The sequence below is a fragment of the Canis lupus genome, chromosome 3 (assembly GCF_011100685.1).
Source record: "Canis lupus familiaris isolate Mischka breed German Shepherd chromosome 3, alternate assembly UU_Cfam_GSD_1.0, whole genome shotgun sequence".
Lineage (NCBI taxonomy): Eukaryota > Metazoa > Chordata > Mammalia > Carnivora > Canidae > Canis > Canis lupus.
Window position 1 is genome coordinate 612,062 of NC_049224.1, and position 17,162 is coordinate 629,223.

At 57.5% G+C, this 17,162-nt stretch overlaps 1 protein-coding gene across 1 annotated transcript in view; it reads left to right on the forward strand.

Annotated features, from left to right (window-relative positions):
• The window catches only part of EPB41L4A (erythrocyte membrane protein band 4.1 like 4A), a 180,509-nt gene that overhangs the window by 108,401 nt on the left and 54,946 nt on the right, over positions 1–17,162 (forward strand). The window contains exons 9-11 of the mRNA XM_038532143.1: positions 403–466; positions 12,462–12,553; positions 13,792–13,869. Of these exons, the coding sequence (XP_038388071.1) occupies positions 403–466; positions 12,462–12,553; positions 13,792–13,869 (234 nt within the window). The remainder of the gene's footprint in view (positions 1–402; positions 467–12,461; positions 12,554–13,791; positions 13,870–17,162) is intronic.

A 17,162-nucleotide genomic window follows, 5' to 3' on the forward strand; every position in this document is an offset into this window, starting at 1 on the left:
GGTAAGGGTTCTCTGGGTGCATCTCGGTCTGCATTTTCCTTGTGGATGTTGGGTGCTCTGGCTCCGGACTGTCCAGCCCTGCAGATTGCGGGGGGTCGGGTTCCGTCCCCATTGCAGTGTAGGCGCTGATGCTGCGCGGGGAGGCCTTCAGGCCAGGCAGGCTCCTGCAGCCCATGCCGGGCCTGGGGCTGCAGGCTTGTGTGCATCGCCGGAGCAGCCCAGGAGGATGCACAGAACCCCGTCAGGAGGCATCCAGAGCGCGTGACCCGCAGGGAACCCTCCACCCTCCTCGTGCAGAGCAGCGGGGATGAGCCCTTCATTTCCACTGGAAGCTTCCCCGAACTGCTAAAAGCTTGATTCTTACAAAACCAGGCCACCCCCACCTCCTGCTTTGTTTTTCAGGCCACGGATCACAAAGGTTCACTTCAAGGAGACACAGTTTGAACTCAGAGTGCTGGGAAAAGACGTAAGTTTCCGTTGAGTGCGCGGCTTAATGGGAGGGAAGTGGTTTCTGCTCCCTGATGATGCGAAAGGCCTTGGGAAGTAGAACCGCCGTGTTCTGTGGCTCGGCCGCGTGGAGCCCGGTTAATCGACTCGGGTGCACGAGTTCTTGTCCAGGAAGGGAAAGGGGAGCGAGTACGAGTGAGTGAGCTGGTTGGTAGTTTAGGCAAAGAGGAAAAAACCCTTCCAAGGGCACAAGAGAAAATAGGAGATGATCGTCATGATTAGAGTCACCTATCTACGAAGGTGGGATCATATCACCGGAAGTGTGCAGCTGCACATGGGACGAAGAGGGTCCTGATTTTGTCCCAAACTACATTAAAGGACCTGTGGGGAGTCCCGCCTCTGTTGTCTCCCTAGTTGAGTGTGGTGATGCACCGCATGGGAAATCCTGGCTGCTTTTAAAGGCGGGCATGAGGCAGGCAGAGGTGCCCCAAGCTTGGCAGTGTCCTACGGGATCGCTGGGGTACTGGGCCCGTACTTGCGGGAGCCCGCGGCCGCTTTCAGGCCTTGACAGGTAGCTCTTAAGAAACGGCGCCAAAAAAAAGGCGAGGATGTGAAAGCTTCCTTTTAATCCGCCTGTGAATGTGACCCCCCCGGAGGGCCTGTTACTCAGAGCTGCATTTATGGGATAAATTAGTGAAAATACCATGTGTGAGAACTCATCCTTGTGTGGCTTTGGTAGTGGTTCTGTGTGGACCAAACACCCAAGTGGGTGGCATCAAATGGACATTGAGATCCAGGCGTCTCATGGGTAGCAGGTGCTCGCACGCGGCACGCGCCCCCGTCGCTGACCCGGCGTGCGGACGCTGTGTCCTGTGCACCCGCAAAACCCGCTCAGCTGTGACCGACGGCTGTTCGTTGATGAGATTAAACGTGGATCTTGGAATTAGTTTTAATGTGTAAGGAGGGGAAATTCCAGATTTTAAGGAAAATGATCCACCCACGTCCGAATAGCCTATAACAGTCTAGTTCTGTTCAACTGCTGATGGGACGCGTCAACCTTAAAAGATGCGCTGTAGGATTGAATGGGAACCACCTGTGGAGTAGGACATCATCAACCACCATCTGCCGCGTGGTTTTCCCCCGACCTGCTCCTGGTTTCACGGGACTCACTGCAAGGAGGAAGGCCTCCTTCATGTGTTGGAAAAACCAGGTCATGTTTTTGGTAGGAATGTTATAAGAAATAAGGCTTTTTGTGGCAGCACCACTATTATTCACGGGCATTTTCCCCCGTATACCTTAGTGCTGTGACTGAGGCCCTTTGGTCAACCACTTTTATGTTGTCCTAAGGCAGCCTTAAAAGGTCTCCTGACTCAGAAAGACCTTGCAACTTTACCGTAGTTGCAGCTACGCTTGAACTTTCAATGTCTTTTAGAGTCTTCATTATTCGGTGAAAACAAAAATAACAGAACTGGTACCTTTTGTGTTTTTTTTTAACGGCGGTGTCTGCGGTATGACCTCGTTTCCACGCACGCGGCTCTGGCCCAGTGTGCACAAGGAGTGGGTACTGGGGCCCACCTGAGACGCTGCGTGCTGCTGCGTGTTACGTGGTGCCATCGATCCCTTGCACGGTGCTGAACTCAGGCTCCAATCAAAGGGAATTTATTATTATTATTATTATTTTTACCCTAGGACAGTCATGTAAGCAAAGCACTCCGTGTCCCGGGCCGTCTCGTTGGGCAGCCTGCCTCTGTCGCCACTGGGGTGTCTCTCCGCGAGGCAGCCGCTTGCTTAACCATAGCATTAGGTTGATTATTAGGCCTAACAGGGACCGTAGGTTGAATATACCCCCGCCCCGGACCCATGCTCTGGACCACGAGTCCCCGAGAGCTTAAACACGGCTGGGACGCTCCTTCTGCTTCCTGCCCCGGCAGCCCAGGCAGTGGGCCCGGGTGCGCAGGGAGGCTGTGGGTGCCCAGCACATGGGAGGGCCGCCCGGGCTCACGCGGTGCCACCAGCACCGCCTGCCCCGCTTGTCGGGACTGCGTGTCTCCCAGCGCATGACGCAGCCTGATCCACGGAGCATGCACTGGCGTGAGCTGACCCTCCCTCCACTCGCAAGTGACGGTTCCCTCTTCCTTGGGTATAACCGAGTCCCATTTGAGTTCGGTGGTTCGTCTTCGAGGGAGCGGCGGTTATCGGCGGCTCAGAACCCATCTTTGCGGACACCAGGTCGCCTGACCGGCTCAGCGGCTCATTACCGTTGTGCTCCTGTGCGTTGTTTAGGCTTCAGAACTGGCCCTGTGCCTCCAGTAGTACCGCCCAGAAAATAAAGTCTTTTAGGAGAAAGGGCTTCCATGGTGATGGTAGAAAGTCTGGGAAATACAAAGAAGACCATGAGAATCACTTTTTCAAAGTCAGAGGCAGTGATTGTTATTTTGGTGCAGCTCCTTTCAGATTTTGCCCCGTTAGCGCACGTCTTGCGTACGTAGGCAGGCTGCCTCTTACGCGGTTCTGTACACAGGTCTCGTATCTAATATCCTTTTATAAGCATTTCTTTTTTTTAAGGTTCTATTTATTTATTCATGAGAGACACAGAGAGAGGCAGGGACACAGGCAGAGGGAGAAGCAGGCTCCACGCAGGGACCCGACGCGGGACTCAATCCCGGGACCCCAGGGTCACGCCCTGGGCCGAAGGCAGATGCTCAACCGCGGAGCCACCCGGGGATCCGTCTCCTTTTTTATTATATTTATTCACATGTGCCTGCACGGTGTTTGACAATGTGTTTTAGTTTCATGCGTTTGGCTTTTTTCCCCTTGATTTCGTGGATCCGGTTTTTCCTCCTGTTGTGTCTTACAACTGCTTCTGCTGCTGGAAGCAAAAATCATGGAATTTTACATTGATTTCAGCCCTGGCTGTGTTGTTGGATTCTTGGGTGCTAGCCAAGGGTTCTTAATTCGATTCTCATATATTTTTGTAGGTATCTAGTGATGTCACTTGCAAGTAAAAATGCGACTTATCTTCTCATTTCTGTTGTTGATGTTTCATATTTCATCGCGTTGATCACGACTTACGGCTCGGCGTTACGTGATCTAGTAATATACGGCATCCTCGACTGGGTCGTGATTTTAATGAAAATATCACTATTTCACTGCTTACGTGTTAGCTCTTGGTTTTAAGGATACGTGTTTATTAGAAGTGGTTTACATTTTTTTTTAAAGTCTCAAATGGTTGCTTTTCAGAGAATTCCTGGAGCATGAACATTGTAGCCTGTTCACCCGTCGAGCGGCTCATGCTTATGTAAGGAATGCAGACAAGGGGCGCCCGGCGGGCTCAGTCAGTAGAGCGAGCAGCTCTCGAGCTTGACGTCCTGAGCTTGAGCCCCTGTGGAGTGTAGGGATTAGTTAAAATCTTAAAAACATGATGCATAAAAATAAAAATAATGCATAAAAAACAAAAAATCATGCTCTTTCCCAGACGAAAGAGCCTGATGACTCAGACCAGGTAGCAACATATCAGGTGCTGAGAAACTGGTGGCTTCTGGATGCAGCCGCACGGCTTCCCGGGTGTGGGGAGGTGCAGACAGCGGAGTCCTGCTGACGCAACGGTGTTCGGCCAGAAGACAGGAAGCTTGTGGCTGCTCACCGGCGAGGCGAGGAGCTTTGGGTAGAGCAGGGTTGGGGAGGAAGGCCAGGGGTCCCACATGTAACACGTTACATTTGACATCCCGTTAGGCGTGTGAGGGGAGACGTGTATTCATTTATTTTTTTTAAGATTTCATTTATTTATTCATGAGAGACACAGAGAGAGAGGCAGAGACACAGGCAGAGGGAGAAGCAGGCTCCATGCAGGAGCCCGACGCGGGACTCAATCCCAGGACCCGGGGTCACGCGCTGACCCCAAGGCGGGTGCTCCACGCTGGGCACCCCAGGAGACGTTGTCCCTAAGCGGAGATACTTAATGAGTGGGATCTACGAGTCTAGCGTTCAGGACCAGAGTCCGGGCAGGATGCGGAGACTGAGCAGCGCTGGCACAGCCTGGAGTTCGGAGCCGGACACTGGGCCACCCGGTGGACGACTCGGAGGAGGCCGAGAGGCAGTACCCGGGCAGGTGGGAGGCGGACCGGCTGGACCAGGTGGGCCAACCATGGCCCCGTGTTGTGGCCAAGGCTGAAGGTGGCAGGTCGGGAGGGGACGGGGCGGCTGCTGAATGCAGGAAGGTGGGAGGGCATGGATGGGACCACTTTCCTGGCTTGCAGGGGGAGCCCCAGGCCGCGCCCCCTGAGAACCCCCAGGCAGGGTCCCCCTGCAGATGTGAGCCTGCCGCGGTGCTCGCGGCACTCACGGGAGAGACCACCCCCGATGCGCGTTTCTTAGGGAGAGACTGGAGAGCTGATGGGGTGGGACCGGGCGAGGGCGACCTGGCAGCTCTTGAATTTCGGCGTGACGGGGCCACGTGGGAGCATGGCTGTCGGGGCAGCGGGCCAGGAGGTTTTGGTTTGTTTCTTAAGTTGGAGGAACTAAGAGCCCAGGGGTACTGTGACGAGGAGGGTCCATCCAACACCTGCTGCGTCCTTGGTGACAGCGGCGTAGAGGATTCTGGAAGGACAGCCCTGGACGCTGGGGGCGACAGCTGGGGTCTGGAGGCCATGGTTCCAGGGGGCACCAGGACGTCACCCCGGGTGAGGGCAGGAAGGCAGGGCAGGGAACGTTCCCTATTGTGAGGGACCTGGGCATGGAGGCCATCAGCTGCCACTGACGTTGGGGTGGCAGCGGGGGTCAGAGGGAAGCCGAGGTGCTGGGTGAGGAACACCCTGTGGGTCCGCAGCAGGTGAAGCCACGGTGCGGAGACGTCCCGGCCCAGCGTGGAGCAGCCCCACGGAGTCCCGGCCAGAGCACCGCACTGTGGACAAGCCCAGCGGCCTCGCTCACCTCACGGGCTTTCACGCCCTCGGGGGAACGAGACACGTACGGATGTTCTGTCCTGTGACAGTAACGCCAAATCCATACAAAGTGGCAAAAATGAAAGTACTGCAGAGGATGGGGTCCCACCCCTGGCCTCCCATCCGGTCCCTGTTAGGGTTTCACTGCCTTCCCTTTTCCATTCCTCTCCTTCCCCACACACGGCTGTTTTCTGGGTGATCCGGGGGTCTCGGGGTCACACACTGTAAAAGCTTCAGCGGGTCCAGGGCAGGACGCGCTCGGTGGAACCGCAGGACGCTTGGCTGTGACCCCGGGTCCCAGGATCGAGTCCCGCGTCGGGCTCCCTGCATGGAGCCTGCTTCTCCTTCTGCCTGGGTCTCTGCCTCTCTCTCTCTCTGTCTCTCATGAATAAATAAGATCTTTAAAAACCAAACCAGGAAACTTCTCCCGTCACGTGCACCTGTCGTGTCCCATGTTCCTGACTGGGAGCCACGTCCGCGGTCGTGCCCTCCTCGGGCCGTTGCGTCTGCAGCCACGTGGCAACCGCTCGTCTCCTGGTCTCACGGGGTTGGGTCACCTAGTCGGGACGTCGACTCCGTTTTGCACTGAATAGTTCCTGGTTCCCTTTTTCCTCCCTTACAGTCAGTAAGTAATCTGCGGGTAGGTCATTTCACTCAGCACAAGTACCCCGGCCCTCTCCGGCACTTCCTTGTAGGCCGAGGGGCCCCTGAGGGCTGCCCCTGCTGTGACCGCCCCCAGCCGCTGCGCACCCGCCGCTCACCAGTCAGCCCTTGGCCTTACGCCATCCCTCCCCTGCCCCACCTGCATGAGCACTGGTTGCCTCCCCCACTGGGGGTGCAGTCCGCGACCGCACCTGTGTGCTCCCAGGTCATCATAGACGTGCTCAGCAGGACCTCCCGGGCCTTTTGACCTAACCTTGGCCTTTTTTGCATCATTTTCTCCCTCTTTCGGTGCACCACGGAGTTTCAGGTGCATCCTATACCGACTGTGTGCCTGCCCCACTTCCACCCCATCAGCAGCCACGTCTCCAGCGAGCCCTGGTTCTGTCTACGGGAGGGAAAGGTGCACATCTGGGTGTTAGGTGTGGTTACTGCTCACGGGTGACTTTGGGCCTTTTCAGGGCCCGGGGCTGACATGCTTCCCAAAGCCAAACCTACACAAAAGCACAGAGCAGGGTGACTAATCCCCATCCTCCGTCCCTGTTTCCCGACCGTTGTGTGTGGGTCGCCAGCCTCTGTGCTGGATGGTTCATCCCTCTTGTGCTTCCATCTGCTCAGCGAAGCACACAGAAAACTTTCCTGCCCGCAGGGCAGTGCTGCCGTTCGCCTTGGTGCTTCGCGTTCTCTCAGGCCGTAAGAGCCCTCTGCGGTCCAGTCCATGGAGCGCTCCCCGTCCTTTAGTGCGGCGACGTGGGGCTCCTGGGGGGCACGTACATAGTCCATGCGCTCTGTGTCTCGTGCGCACATAGGCAGCTGGTGTTCGGCACTTTGCAATCATACGTTTTCCTCCAGTGCCTTTGTGCCTGCGTGTGTGTGTCCTGTCGCAGGAGTGCCTTTGGGGTAAGCTCCCGGGAGTAGGTGTGAGTGCTCCGCGTAGCTCTGTTAGGTGTTCCCGCGTCCCCTCCTCCGGCTGGAGCTCCTGCACCCTCCTGTGTTTCCCGCACAACGTGTGAGGACGTGACGCCCACAGCTGCAGGGCGTCTCTCAGGTTGGGTGGTGGCTGCTAGGCCTGTGGTCGAATTGCATGGCTTAGGTCCAGGCCTCCCACTGTCCTGACTTTGGACGATTCACCGGGTAACGTGTAGCTTCTGTTTCTTTCTTTTTTTTATTTTTATTTTTTTAAAAAAGATTTATTTATTTATTTATTTATTTATTTATTTATTTATTTATTTATTTATGAATGATAGACCTGGAGAGAGAGAGAGGCAGAGACACAGGCAGAGGGAGAAGCAGGCTCCATGCAGGGAGCCCGATGTGGGACTCGATCCCGGGACTCCAGGATTGTGCCCTGGGCCGAAGGCAGGCTCTAAACCGCTCAGCCCCCCAGGGATCCTCTCTTTTTTTTTAAATTTTATTTATTCATGAGACACAGAGAGACCAAGGCAGAGACACGGGCAGAGGGAGAAGCAGGCTCCATGCTGATGCACGACTTGATCCCAGGACCCCGGGTCACACCCTGGGATGAAGGCGGCGCTCAACCGCTGAGCCGCCCCCCAGCTGCCCGCTTCTGTTTCTTTATAGAGTGAGAACGACAAAGTCTGCCTTTCAGGGTTGTTTTGAGGTTGAATGCTCCCAGTCTGAAGTTGGAATTAAAATAGATGCCTTCCTGGCCACGTCTCTGAATCGGGATTGTCTTGGCCTCACGAGGCTTAGGGCTGCTGGGGCACCTCGGTCTGGCCCAGTCTGGGCAGCAGGGTAGCCGGCGCCACGGTGGGATGGCACGCAGGGCTTCTAGGGCCTGGCTTTCGCCTCAGCTTCACTTGCTGTTACATGTCTTGACCTTCTCTATAATCAAATCACACGGGCCGCTTATTTTGGGGGGGGGAAATGTAAAATTCTGCTGTAAGACATTTTTAAATTGGGCGTTGGTAGATTTTTACCAGGTTTGCCTTCATTTTAACAAGCTTGAGTAACACGTATTATCTAAGAACCTGTAACGTTTGTAAACTGGGAGTAAAGGGTACCTTTAAGAAAATAAATCTGTGAAAGGCAGTTGTCGCAGGATGACACTCGTGTGGGATTGTAGGAAGAAAACATGATCACATGGAAGGGAGGAAAAAACAGAATAAGATGAAACGAGAGAAGGAGATGTACCCTAAAAACTCTTAACTCTGGGAAACAAAGGCCGCTCCAGGGGGTGGGGGGCTGAGGGGAAGGGGTCACTGGGTGATGAGCACTGGGGTGATGGGGGGCACCAGTTCCCGTGGGAGGCTGGTGAGTCTGAACCCCCGAGACTGATACATGTTAAGTAATTGAACTTAAACGAAATAAAATTTTTAAAGAATGAACCTGCAAGTAGTAGACAGAAATGCCAACGTTTTAGTGAATGCCGTGGTTTCTCTAAAGAGAAGCCCGGGGACAGATGGAGTGACAGGAACCTGGAACCCGTCTGGATGCCTGGGTTTGCGTCCATGAATGTCTTCAAATAGGACACAGAATGAGCTCTATACCACGGCTGTCAGTTCCCCGGACGGGAAAACTGAAAGAAAGAGTAAGAGGACAGTTCGCCAAGTTCCTTTCCCAGGAAGAAGGTGGTTTGTGTTGGGGGACGTGGTCTGGGCCCTTCACAGGCCCGCGGGGCCACGTATGGCGCCCACTTTCCCCCCGTACTGCCGCATTCAACCCTGCTCATTCAGGCTCGCCGTTTGCTGTGACGTTTTTCAAGACGCGTAGGCCCCGGGGCATGTCTCGGAGTCTGTCTTGGTGTCTGTCCCAAGTTCCGCTCCTCGCCTTTGCTTCCCCAGCGGGGGGCTGCCTCGTGGTGTTCCTGCTGACGGCCGTCAGGCCCCCAGGCCACGCTCCAGACATGCAGCAAGTACGTGCAGGCACCGGCGAGCTGTCGCCTGGATCCCTCAGCCTTCCCGGTCCCCTCCCCTCAACCTCCGTGGATCCTGGGGGTTGGCAACCCCTGCCCCCGCCGCTGGCTCTTCCAGGACCCACGATGCCCGCATCTTACTGTCGCCATTAGAAGCACTGATCTTTCCAGAACGATTCCCGATGCAGTGGACCCGAGGTCACCGCTGTGACCTCGGAGGCGGGACAAACATAAATGGGACCCAGTAGACAGGTGCCCAGGGTTCCAGGGGGTGGGAGGGCGGGCCGTACTGTGGCTCCCGTGAGACAGCGCCTGGGGGCCGGTGGGGCGTGGAGGCCACAGGCGGTCGGGGTGGGGTCCATCCAGAGGCTGCAGGTCCTGAGTTCTGAGCACGTGCAGGGACTAGAAGCATGAGCGAGTTTACCTAGGGGCCGTGAAACCGCCACGTGGCACTCAAGCTGCGGGTGACGTGAACCTGCTCAGGGCACGGAATAAAATTATCGTAAAATCCTGTACTAACGGGACTCGGGACACGCGACTCTGTGGTTATGTCTGACTCTAGGTCTCAGCCGCGGCCTTGGTCTCAGGGCCGTGCACCCGAGGCCTGCACCGCACCCCACCGTGTGCAGAGCCCGCGTGGGGGACAGACTCAGGGCTCAGCTCTCCTGTCAACGTGACAGGCTGGGAGGCCGCGTGAGCGCGTTTGCCAAAGGGGGCCCTCGGCGCTTAGGTCACGTGGGTTGGAATGGATGTTGGAGGGTCCGGACCTGCTCCCTTTCCGCCAGCGGGTGCGAAGCTGCTAGCTGTCGGCGTCTGTTTGCAAACGGGTTTCGGGGCAGAGACCTTGCGCCACCTGAGGCCCATCCACGTCAGCGGCGACCGTCAGGGGCAGAGGTGCATGGAATTGATTCAGAATTCCTGGTTTCATTTTCGGTCGTGTGCGCCCTCCTTGCAGTCTTTGGACTGCCCTGCCCCCAGCCCTGTGTCGACGGGGAACGAGCCCCTGCTTGTCCCTTGCACACGACAGGGTCATTAGGGGCCCGTGGGAACCTCTTGCTCCCTTAATGGGATCGTACCCGGGACACTTGAGAAAGCCCAGCCCTGTGGGAGCTGCCCTCGCGAGGTGATGGTGAAGAAAAGCATCTTGAATGTCCTGTGCCTGCGTCTCCGCTTGAAAAGAACAAGAATATAGACGTTTATGGAGAATAAAATGAAAAAAGTGTGAGGGGATCTGCTTTAAGATGAAATCTTTTTTTTTTTTTTTTTTTTGGTTTCTCCTCCATTTTTGGAAATCTGGGTGATAGGTAATTAGGTGACTGTTTTGCAGTTTGCTCCCGGGCACTTGAGTCTCAATGTCTTTGTGGATGCTCTTGCTACAGTGTTCAAGGGTCCATGTCACAGAGCTCCGCTGACCAGCCACCGCGTCCATACACCCCAGCCCTGCGGTCGCATCCATACGCCCTGGCCCTGGTGCTCACGTCTCCCATGCCCTGGCCCCAGGGGTCACATCCATACACCCTGGCCCCGGTGGTCACATCCATACACCCCAGCCCCAGTGCTCACGTCCCCCATGCCCCAGCCCTGGTGGTCGCGTCCATACACCCCAGCCCCAGTGCTCACGTCTCCCATGCCCCGGCCCCAGTGGTCGCATCCCCATACACCCCGGCCCCAGTGATCCTGTCTCCCACGCCCCGGCCCTGGTGGTCACATCCATACACCCTGGCCCTGGTGGTCACATCCCCCATGCCCCAGCCCCGGTGGTCGCGTCCATACACCCTGGCCCCGGCAGTGCTGTCACCGTTGAAAGCTGGTGACCGGGCAGCGGACGGGACAGCCCGTCTGTACGTACTTTCTTAGCCATTTATGCTGACAACGAATCACAGGGAAAATCATTTTAGAGTGAACGGCCGTGCGTCATTTCTTGGGGTGACCCAGTGAGTCGAGAACACGCGGCTGTCGTGGTCGGGTATCTTACCAGCGGCCACGTCGGGGATGAGGACGGTGGGGGCAGCCATGGCTCTCCGCGTGCCCCTGGATCACTGCCGGCACTGGCACCATGTGCGTCCACTGTGTGTTAAAGGGAAGGGAAGCAGAGGAGGAAGGCCCTCCACTGCCAGCGTTCCCGTCCCCCCAGGAGCCCCCCAGGACCTGCCGTGATTTCCTGTCCATGCCCGCCCCCCGAGTCCCTTGCTTCTCCACAAACCCTTTGTGAATCCGTGGAGTTTTCTTCCCCCCCGCAGCCCTGACTTCCTGATCCCCGCCCCTTTCACGAGCGCCCCTGAAGACTCGTCACCTTCTTTTGGAGCCCGTGTGGCCTTACCCTGCAGCCCGGCTTCGGGCCCGTGGTGGGGTCCTCGGTGGGGGCTGCTCGGCGTGTCTGCGTCCCCGTGGGCGCCTCAAAATCGAAGCAGCCTGAGCTTGCCACCCATCCCCTTGCCACCCCAAGCCCCGATCCTTCACTCACTGGGTCACGTTTCCCAGGACGGACCCCCAGGATCATCTGAAGTTCCTTCCCCAGCCGCGCGAGGTTCTGGGGCTCTGGGTGGCCTTGCCGCCGGCTGCATGGACTGGCCTGCCCTCGTCATGCCTGTGCATCCTGCAGATGAGCCTCTCGTTTGGGCGCACGTGGGGGAGACTCATGCCTGCGCTGTCGTGTCCTTCTTAGAGGGTGGGCAGGCCCTTCCAGTCACCCCGGCCCTGGCAACTCTGTGTCCGCACGCCCGCAGGAACCGTGTCCCGGGGCGCGTCTGCACGCGAGCTCGCAAGGTCTGTGTCAGGTGAAAGCCCGTTGCAGAGCTTCACAGAGCCTGCGGTTTATTCGAGTACTTGCGTTTTAGTCACTTAAAAAAAATAGTGTTTTGTATAATATAACAATCGAGTCTTCAATTACAATCGTTTTCAACAATTAACAGTTTTCAAGAGTGTAGCAATTAGAGTTATTTCCTATGGTCGGACGTAGGTGAGTGACCACCGGGCTAAAGTACTAGTTGACACTCAGTGTGTTCCCGTGACGTACTTTACCCCTGTCGCGGGATCCAGTCGTCGTCGTCGTCATCCCCTCTGATTCACCCGATGCCTGGCTGCGGGACGTGGAAGCCAGCGTCCTTGCAGCTGCTCGGGTGGCACTGCTCACGTCGGCTCCTCCTGACTCTCTTTAGTCATCGGTTTGTTTTTTATTTATTTTTTAAAAATTTTATTTTATTTAATTTTTATTATTATTATTTTTATTTATTCATGAGAGACACAGAGAGAGGCAGAGACACAGGCCAAGGGAGACGCAGGCTCCGTGCTGACACGGGACTCGATCCCGGGACCCCAGGGTCACGCCCTGGGCCGAAGGCGGGTGCTCAACTGCCGAGCCCCCCCAGGCGTCCCTAGTCATCTGTGTAGACCTGGCCTGAATGTCCTATACCAGGGCAGTGGAGCCCTGGGCTCACGGGCATCCCCTTGGCATCAGGGGTCGGTTTCCACTTGCTCTCATCGGGATGCGATCACGGCCCCCGGTCACTCATATTCTCTTCCTTTTTTTTTACTTCCAGTGCAACGAAACCTCGTTCTTTTTTGAAGCTCGAAGCAAAACGGCCTGCAAGCATCTTTGGAAGTGCAGCGTGGAACATCACACGTTCTTCAGGTGCGTCGCGCTCACAAATGAATGTCGATTTGCGTTTATGACAGTTCTTTTGTGTGCAGTGGAAATCTAGATGTGTTTCTCTACTTTTTTCAGCCAGCTAATTTTCTGGCGCGCGGTAAAACACAATCCCTCCTTCCCTCCCGCTTCGAGGAGTGGTGGATCAAGGACGTTCATATATGTGGATAAAGCACAGCTTTGGTGTTGGTGGAGGCTCCAAGCCCTGCAGGCCTGCGAGCTTTGAATCGCCCACCCACTAGCTGTGCAAGTGCAGGTGTGGGGAGGGCGGCTGGGTGTGCGGGCCACCCGGGGGACCAGCGCTGGCCCCGCAGACGTGCCGGGGGACGCAGAAGCACCGGGTGAGGCCGCGGGGACAGAAGCAGGTGCCGTGGCCTGCGTGTGGGGTCCTCCCAGCACACTGAGGGCAGCGGGAGCCGGTGCAGGAGGAGGAGGCGAGACCGGGGGAGCGTACATGCTGATGCCAGCAGGGAGGGACACGGCAGGGAGAGTCAGAGGCCGCGACCGCGTGGTGTGCTCCTCGGAGGCCGAGGGAGACGAGGCGAAGGGTGGCCCATTGCCCCGTAGTGGCGCTTGCGGGTTTGCGTCTGTGCGCTGCAGAGACAAACCCGGATCCTGTGAGGCGAGGTAGCGAGCTTCACGTGTTGCTTTTAAATCTAAAGCTGCGTCGGTCGCTCCCCTCACTCCTAGTTGGTTTGCTCAGAGCACGTGTCCCAAGCGGCAGGGTGCTGGAGAAGTGCTTGGATGCGATGCCCCGCGTCCTTTACGGGGTCTGTATGGGGCAGGGGGTGGCCCGGCAGGGGCGAGGCCTCACTGGCCGTCAGCAGGGCCTCACCGAGTCACCTCCTAGGACTCGGCAGGCGAGCCCCGGGGTAGGAAAGCGTGAGACCGTCACGTCTGCGTGAAGACCATGGCCTTGGGGGACTCAGCACAGGGACAAGGTCCCCAATTTAAGGAGAGAAAGCAAGTTGGTTCGCGGGTATGACTTCAAGGACCGGATGGGCCCGACAGGGTGCAGACGCCGAGCGCTCGCATGTGCCTCGAGCGTGAGCCCCGGCGGCCGCACTTCAGACGTCAGGCAGCTGCGGCCTTCGCGGGTTCCTGCCAACGTGTCAGTGAATACGTGAGCTGCCGAGAACCAGGGCGGCCCCGCTGTCCACGCAGCGTCGTCTGAGCACCTGCACTGACGCCTCCGTATCTGATTTTCTTTTAAAAATGCGTAGAATGCCAGAAAGTGAATCAAGCTCGCTGTCGAGAAGGCTCAGCAAGTTCGGATCCGCTGGCTACAAGCACCGGCGCAGGTAAGGGGCGAGTTCCCCTTGGGGGGAGGGCGCGCCCGGGAGGTAACGATGCTCAGTCCCGCTGTCCACGTGCCTGCGCGCCGGGGCCCAGGACTCACGTTGTTTTCCTCGGTTTCCCTGCAGAAGCGTGATGGGTTGATTGAACGCTCCTTGGTGGGGCACCTGGCTGTGCGGCCGGATGGGCGTCCTGGCTCGGGGTCAGGTCGTGAGGTCGCGCCCTGCACGGGCTCCAGGCTGCCTGTGGACGGCTCGGACTGCCCTCTTTCCCTCTCCCCCACCCAGCCCTCTGCCAACCCCTTCTTTGGGAGAAAACAAAAGAAACTTGACCGAAACGGCCTTTCAGGTTTCAGTTTAGGGTTTCCCAGATGCGGTAAAGCTCACCATCTTCAGAAGCCCGTTTGCTGCCACGATCCCCGTGTGTAGCAATGTTGTGATCCCCAGGCGGGCTCATGCCGGCCCCGGGCGCAGCCTGATCCCCTGCGGTCCCCCCGGGGGTACCTTGCACTGTGGGTCCCGTCGGGTCTCCTGCAGCACAGGGCCCACCTGTGGGGCACAACACGGTGGCCGTGCCTTGGACCTTGCTGAGCAGCTGCCCGGTATCCCCGGTGCCATGTGTCATGCCGAAGGTCTTCCATCCATTGCTTCACAGAATCGTGGCGGTCGTCTTGACGACGGTATCCTCCGTTACGTGCGAGGACACTAGGGTTCCAGGAGGCCGGGTCCGTGTCCAGGGGACCCAGCCCGGGAGCAGGATGGGTGCAGCGTCCCTGTCCAGCAGCCCAGCTCCAGAGTCCCTGCTCTTGGCCTTGAGGCCGACGCGAGCACGTCGCAGGACGGGGCCAACTGGGTCTTCTTCCAATATCCGTATGAGAAGCGGGAACCTTGTGTCGTGAGAAAGAATTTGTGGTGTCTCAGTGCGTCCTATTGGTAGACGGAGCCTGTGCCACGCAGGGTGAGGTAGTGGGTGCCCAGGGGCACAGGGAACCCCGTCCCAGCACTGCTGCGCTGCAGCGGTGGGGCCTCATGCAGGTGGTGCAGCAGGTCCCAAGGCCTGCAGAGCCCAGGCGGGTGGCGGCCTGTCCTCTGAGTTAGGGTCAAGGTCAGGGTTAGGGGTTGGGGTCGGGGTCAGAGTTAGGGTTGGGGTTAGGTTTAGGGGTTAGGGTCAGGATCAGGGTTGGGGTTGGGGTTAGGGGTTGAAGTTGGGGTCAGGATCAGGGTTGGGGTCGGGGTTAGGGTCAGGGTCAGGGTTAGGGTTAGGGTCAAAGTAGGGGTTAGGGTTAGGGTCAGGGGTTAGGGTTAGGGGTTGAGGTAGGGTTTAGGGTTAGGGGTTAGGGTCAGGGTAGGAGTCCAGGTTATGGTCAGGGTTAGGGTTAGGGTTAGGGTCAGGGTCAGAGTTATGGTCAGGGTCAGGGTTGGCGTTAGGGTTGAGGGTAGGGCTAGGGGTAGGGTTTAGGGTCGGGGTTAGGGTTGGGGTTGAGATTAGGGTCAGGGTCAGGTTAGGTTTGGGGTTATGGTCGGGGTTAGTGTCACGGTTAGGGGTTAGGGTCAGGGTTAGGGTCAGGGTAGGGGTCAGAGTCAGGGTTAGGGTTGGGGTTAGGGTTGGAGTTAGGGTTAGGGATGGGTTTGGGATTAGGGTCAGGGTCGGGGGTGGGTTAGGGTTAGGGGTTAGAGTTGGGGTCTGGGTCTGGGGTTAGGGTTGAGGTTAGGGTCAGGTTCAGAGTTAGGATTGTAACACCCCTTCTGCGACCCACTTTTGGGTTTGGGTCCTGAATTCGAAATCAGGGATAATCAGTAAAAGAGCGACTAATAGTAAGCGCTCATCGCCTTGATGGCCCCATGTTCACTTGGAGGCTTGCTCTCCGATGCCATACGACTCACCTGCCCGGGTGCCCTTACCTGTGTCGGAGGCTGACACGTGGATACCTGAGAGATTGACCTTTGGGCCGTTGAGGTTCTTCCCCAGGAGAGGGGATCATCGGGGACCTGCGGGAAGAGTATGTTTACTTTTATATTTAGAAGGAGAGCTGCTGGTCAGCCTTTGGGCTGTTTTTCGACTTGGGACATAAAACGTTTTGAGGCTTGTGGAGAGAACGTGTGAGTCCAGCCCCTTGTCCCTGAAACGAAGCCGCCGCAAAGGCTCGGTCCGTGTCTGCACTGCTAAAACCGTTGTCGTGCTGTCTGACACACGCTGCGTTGGTCTCCACATGTTGACCCAAACCTGGCTTCTCAAATTCATTGAAATGCAAGCATTGTGGCTGCTGGGGAGCATCGTGAGGGAGCCCTCGGGGGCGAGAGGATGGGCAGCCAGCCTGGAGCACTCGCCCTATGCAGCGGGATAAGGGTCCCGGGGGCGCCGCGGGCCAGGAGCAGAGCCCCGGACATGGCCTTCAGGGCCTGGGGCGTGCGTGTGGGCGGCCGCGTGGTCCGGGCGAGCAGGCGGGCGTCTGCAGAGGTGGGTGCAGGCGCGGCAGGGGCGACTCCACTCTTTGCGGCCTTCCTTGCCTCGCGGGGCCCGCACGGGGCCCGGAACACGCTGCCGTCTCTTTAGAAAAACCTGTTGTTAAGAAGGGAAACGTTTGATGTCTTTGGTGATAAGTGATGGCCTGGCCTTCCAGAACCTCAGGAGTTGTGGGTGCTGGTTTTATGGTCGGAGAGCGATAGCCTGGCGTAGGTGAAGTGTTTGGTCGCCCGCGGGTAGCTCTTTCTCCGAGGCCTTCGAACGCTAACAGCCTCCACCTGTTAAGGTTGTAGGTGGCTCCTGCTGATAACGAATCAGCGCCTTGTATAAAAGGCTTTTTTTTTTTTTTTAAAGATTTTATCTATTTATTCCTGAGACACCCAGAGAGAGAGGCAGAGACACAGGCCGAGGGAGAAGCAGGCTCCATGCAGGGAGCCTGATGCGGGACTCGATCCCAGGACCCCAGGGTCACGTCCGGGCTGAAGGCAGATGCTCAACCCCTGAGCCCCCAGGTGCCCCTAGAATTCATACCCCAGAAGTGAGAATCCGGCCTGAGAAATCCCCACTGGGGGCCCAGGTGTGGGGCTAGTGTTGCAGGAACTCTCCGCGTTTCCTCCCGTGTCAAGGGCCCACGCTGTTGTCAGAACCTCCTCTGTGTCAGGTGCCTGAGATGTGCTATGGGGTCCGCGCGGCCCCCTGTGAGGTCTCGCACCCTGGCCTGTTGTGCGAGGACTCCTGTGACCCCCTAAGGTGCCAGAACCAAAGACCCTGGACCCTGAGCGGCCCTTGCCCACTGGCGGCCGGCTGTGCCCTGGTCGCAGGGCCGGGGCAGGGG